Here is a 6000-nt window from a genome sequence, read left to right on the forward strand (position 1 = left end):
GTATAAATGATGTGCAGAATATTTCAACTCGCTACTCATAGTCTTCTGCCACATCTAATAGGGAGGCCAGTTATTCTCACCACTATGGTCTGATCTTTGATGGCAACCTATTAAGACAACAAGTATAAATTATGCACAATATATTCACTTGTTAACTTGATTTTTTGACAGGACAACAGATGAATCGCTAGTTGAGAACTGCTCTAATTCATTCGACAGCTTCCGTTTGTGTTAGAGGGCTCAAACACAAAGGCAGGTCAAGCTATGGAAGTAATAACCAAGATATCAACATCCCTTACTTTCTACAATGAATACCAATATTCCAACAGTATGCCACCATGTTAAGAAATCAAACTTTTAGTCGGGAGAAAAATAACTCACTGATTACTTTTGAAATTTAATATACTGTTCCTTTTATCAGGCAAATCTGAATCTAGTGCACAATTGCCTTCTGCAAGCGGCAGCATAGTATTCAGCAGGGTGAGGCGGCCTTCTTGTAAGGCTATCAACAAATACTTTCTCCCTCACTATTATTCTGTTATAGTAGCTCAGCCGTGACCTAGCGATCCATTTGCCTTAAGAAATTTACAACACAGAATCAGCATCTGAGTGGGCCCTCTAGGCTCTAATGGTACATTACCCGCTGATGAGCTGTGTATGCCGGTTCCACCCTGCTGATGGTGGCATAAAATAAACATACATCGAATAGAAATATATTTTCTAAGCATAATCAAAACACTGAATGATGAACTGCAATTTCAGTACTATTACATACCATTATTGACAGACTTGCTGCCATAATATGCATGCAATTTTGTGAATAGATAAAGTATCATATGCATGCAGTCAATAGCAGAGAGATATGATAAGACGACATACCATCCCTGTTTTTCTTTTTACTATTACATACCATCCTTGTTGATTAAGTTCTGACATTAATGAGAGAGAGAACTGATAAGACAACTTCATTTGCTGATCATGCTTAGGCCCACTCCCACATTGGTTACGTTTTCAAATTTGAAATTTTTCTTAGCAAGGTCAACTACAAGATCTAGTAACAAAACTAATCAGCCTCGAAGAATAAGGGCCAAGAAATCAAAGATGTAAAGTAAACGTACACCCAATAGAAATATATTTTCCAAGCATAATCAAAATACTATACAATGAACAGCAATTTCAGTAGTAACTAACTGACATATGACAGAACAAAAAAGACAATGAAATGACAACTGAACATGCTAGATAAACTTGACATGAAAATATATCACACATCAAGCTTTCTTCTCCACCAAATGACGAAATCACCATATTGGGGTTCAGAAATCAAGTTATCAGTAATGTCAAGCATTGGCCACAACAAAACCAAAATTCAGTCATGAAAAGAACACCTAACCATGAATTACCAGCTTAATACGACGAGTGGAAATTCTGTTGTTGCACACGCAGCTACCAACTTTCATAGACTGTCCTTGGTTCATGTAAATCTGAATCTAGCAGGCACCTCCCCTGTGCAAGCGGCTGCATAGTCTTCAGCAATGTGTGGCGCAGCTTGCTTGTGGGGGCGTATGAACCTCTCCACAAATACCTTCTCGCTGACCAAGAGCATAGAATTGTAGTCTCTGGCATGACTCAGCAATCCATTTTCCTTAAGAAACCTCATAACATAGTACCGGGGCTTGAGACGGCGCTCCAAGCTAAGACCGAGTATTGCCGGACGGTGGGCAATGTACGCCGGTTCCAAGCCCACCTTAGAGATGAGGAACTCAGACTTGCGCTGCAGCATGTCATTCGACCACCTCAGCACAGTCGGCCACTTGCACAGAGCAATGCCGACATCGGCATCGGACCACCGCAATGTCTTCTTCAACTGTTCCACTTTGGCGGCAATCTTCTCCTCGCTGAAGCATGCGACAGCCTGCAGCGCTTGCCTAAACATCCCAGAGCCACGGGGCACACCAATACGCTCGGCGCACGCAACCATTGCAAGGGTGCGCTCCGGCCTGGCGGTGATGATCCTCGGCATTTGGATGAGCACCTTGGCAATGTCGCGAACACATAGCCCGCACTCCCGCAGGACCGCGACGTTGGGCTTGACCACCCGGTCGACGTCGACGGAGAGAAGGAACAAGCCGCGCTTGACACCGGAGAGGAGGTCCTCGGAGGAGCCGAAGAGAGGCAGGTAGTAGCGCACCTTGGGCACGACGTTCTTGCGGCGGAATCGGTCCGGGGAGAGCGAGACGAGGCGCCCGATCTCAGGGCGCGAGAGGCCGAGGCCGGTGAGCCCGGCGACGGCGGGGCCCAGGTTTCCCTCCACGCCGGCGCAGAGGAAGAGCGGGTCCCTGGCGACGAGGGTGGCCACGTCGGCGCCGGAGAGGCCGAGGCCGGCGAGGAAGGCGAGCACGGCGTCGGGCTTGGCGGGGGACTTGAGGTGGGAGAGCTTGGCGGAGGCCTTGAGCGCCTGCGCTCGGGTCAGCCCGCAGGTGGAGACGAGGTAGCGCTCCACTTCGAAGCCGGAGTCGGGGGAGACGGCGGGCGCGGCGGCGGCGGAGAGGAGGCGGTGGAGAGAGGGGAGTGGGGAGGTGGCGGGAGAGGATAGGAGGTGGGAGAGGAGGCAGCTCCGGAGGCGGAGCATGGCGCAGGCGGCGGTGCGGCGACGGCGACGGCGGCGGCGGTGGAATGGGGAGCGATGGCGAGGCGGAGGAGGCTCGTGCAGATTTGTTTTCTTTCTATTCTCTGGTCCAGTCTCTGTGGCAATGGGCTGGGCTTTAATCGGGCTCAAAAGACTTGTTTTCTTTCTCTTTTCATTTTGATTTTTTTTCTTCTTCCTGATTTTTGAAAGCAAAATAGTCAACCGATATTGAGCCACAACTGAAATAACCATATATAGGATTAATCGTTTTTAAATCGTAATCATGCGAGAAATATATATGAAAATATACACTGGCCATAACTGGATTATTAGACTCGCTAATATATGTCAAACATACTTGACCCTAAGGGAAAATGGATAAAAACATGTTAAAGAGCTAATGAGTCACACCAAAGCTCTTTGTAAACTTTTAGTATGCTCTAGATTTTCCTATTTACGTATACTTGATGATAATCTAGAAACCACAATATGAATTTTTTAGAACTGGGCGCATTAAATATCCCTACCAGGATATTTAAAGATACAGACAAACATATATAGACACAGATTATTTCGAAATAGCATGTCATTTGTGCTTTCTTATTTTGTCACATTTGCACGGGTTGGGTTTAAATGTCTATTTTAATGTGCATTGTACCAAAGAAACGAATATATTTTTCATGAATAATAGGAGAAATTTGACATTATGAATGTGTTTTTCAAAAACAAGATAATACAAATGTATCATAAAAAATATTATTATCAAAATTTTACATTATCGTCATTTGGTTCATTGTCTAACTAACTACACTATATAATATTGTGCTTTAATAAAAATGAGTTATAAATATGTTAAAAATTTAATATATACATTTAATTTCCACTTATAGGTCCATTTTTGGTTGAACAACATTGGCTCTACGTCAATTCTAATTAGCGAATTTTAACTTATAATGCACTGATAAATCGAATTAAATGTTAAAAATTGCCGAACTGATTATATGCACGCAATATCTGAAAAATTAAACAATTTATCAATTAAGACAAAGTTGGTGCATTTGACTAACGGACCCGAAATCTCTTAACCATCCAACTATTTATAAATTTTTATTTTTGAGTTGTATTTTAGTCACCAAATGAAAAAAAACATTGAAAAAATTCGAGAGTTAGAGGTGTCTAAGCGATTTGTGCATAAAATTAGATTTATTTTTTTCCAAAATTTCATAGTTTTGGCCCAAACCTTTTTGATATCATCCAGGGCAACACAAATCTTGATGGGTGCATATGTGGTTCATTGGGTTGTCTTTATTTCATTCAATCCTGAACTACCCTTTGCACAGGCTCAGCTAAAACAATTGTTATTTCATCTAGGCACAGACACCGAGAATTTTGTAAGTTATAATGCACTAAGTCAAATAATCTTAAAATGTGTAAAAAAATTATTTAAAAAATGGTGATATAATGTATTTCTTCGTGCAAAAATAATTTAACAGTTATTTACATCAGTACTATGCCCGTTGGTTCCGCGGCTTCCCATGGTCGAGTAAAAATTTGCTAGGCAGGCGACTCACGCTTGTGGGTCTTGCGTCTAAGGGGCATGTGGATCTTGGTGCATGGGTAGGTTTTATATTTAGTGCTAGCAATTCCAAGAGAGAAGGAATGAGTGATTGTATGGGCAATAATTCTGGCCGTTGAGTGCTTCCAACCGCGCGCCCTATTGGGCTGGCCCATGAGTGGGGTGGAACGTTGCGTGTTTTTATTTGGTTTATTGGTTATTTTTTCGCACAATCTTCCCGCACAAATGAATGTTCGTTTATTTGGATAGTCCTTCATCAAGTGCCCGCCACCTTTGCATATATGACACTTCATGTCCCTTGTGCGTCCAGACGAAGTGGTGGGTGCTACAGAAATTGCTTTTGAACCCTCGGATGATTGTGGAGCTGATTTTGAACTTGATGAGTGTGCACCATTGTGCAAGATAGGTGGTGTTGACTCAGTAGTGGACGGAACAGTAGGAGAGGGTGTCCATGAGGAGCGGCGACCTACAGAAAAGTTACCTCGTCCCTTGTTGTGTCGTCCCTGTACTTCCCTTTCAGCTTTACAAGCAAAATGAAACAAACGAGTAATAGAATTGTACTCCTTATAGTCCAATATATCCTGAATATCACGATTCAAACTACCTAAAAATCTAGCCATCATAGCATCTTCGGTTTCAACTAATCCACATCGCACTAAGCCAGTTTACAATTCTTCATAATAATCCTCTACAGAACTGCTACCTTGTTTTGAACGTTATAATTCATTTAGTTTATCACGAGCATAATATGAAGGAACATAACGTTGTCGCATAGCTCGTTTTAAAGCATCCCAAGAAGTAGGTATATTATTTGCATTAATACGACAATATTCGCTCCATCACATGGAAGCAAAGTTTGTAAATGCACTAGTGACTGCCCTAACTCGTTGGTTTTCACGAATATCATGACATGCAAATTTTTGTTCAACAGAAAGTTCCCAGTCAAGATAAACATCTGGATTGTATTTACCATTGAAAGCAGGCATAGTAAATTTGATTTTGGCACTAGAGTGTTCATAATCTCTAACATCATACCTGGGTGGACCTCGTGCCATACCTTGACGGTTGAAACGCAGTTGTCGATGAGCACGGTCATTGTGGCGGTCGACCGCTTGGTCGTCCTAGGTGTCACCGGAATAATCCTTGTAGTTGTCCCCATGTCGCTCGTGGACGCGAGGAGGAATTTGTGGGTGCTGGTTTATGGTGGCAGCATCTGTGGCAGTAGCGGGGTGCTGTGGATGACCCATGGGCACACGCCGAGCTCGCGAAGTAGCGGCAACACCCGTGGAATTGTGAGGAACGGTGTTGTTGTTGACGGGGAGTGCAGTCCGCAGCTCGTCCAGACGTAACAAGATGTCTTGTAGTTGTGTGTTCGCAAGACCCTGTGCATCCTCAATGGCCTTGAGCCTCTCTTCGGCCACAATCTGAGCACCCTCAAGTTGGGCGAGACGCTCGCTGGTGACTTTCACATCCACAGTGAGGCCCTCAAGTGTGGGTTGATCCCGTGCCATTGTTAGCGAAAGAGAAAAAAACACAATGTATAATCCCTATCAACTAACAGGATGTGGTGGACAAAATTCGCTCACACTCAAACTTAGTATCAAATTCTTACTTGTTCTTACAATGCAACAGGTGGTGATCGGCGCGTTGGTGTTGGCTTCAAACTACCGATGAAGATCGGATGGAGCGATAACCAGGAATCAGTAGAGCCGGAACCTGTACTTATTGGTAGAAAAAGTGTAGCTTGGCAAAGGCTTCTCAACTCACAATATTAGTGGCACAATTTAGCAAAAAG

General features: G+C 43.5%; 1 protein-coding gene across 1 annotated transcript; it reads right to left on the bottom strand.

Moving 5' to 3' along the window:
- Positions 1-1236: 1236 nt before the first annotated feature.
- LOC123133158 (transcription termination factor MTERF15, mitochondrial-like) lies at positions 1237-2720 on the bottom strand. The gene has a single exon (XM_044552695.1). The coding sequence runs from the start codon at positions 2630-2632 to the stop codon at positions 1475-1477; it is 1158 nt and encodes a 385-aa protein (XP_044408630.1). The 5' UTR covers positions 2633-2720; the 3' UTR covers positions 1237-1474.
- Between the last annotated feature and the right edge of the window lie 3280 nt (positions 2721-6000).

This window comes from Triticum aestivum, chromosome 6B (genome assembly GCF_018294505.1).
Source record: "Triticum aestivum cultivar Chinese Spring chromosome 6B, IWGSC CS RefSeq v2.1, whole genome shotgun sequence".
Taxonomy (NCBI): Eukaryota; Viridiplantae; Streptophyta; class Magnoliopsida; order Poales; family Poaceae; genus Triticum; species Triticum aestivum.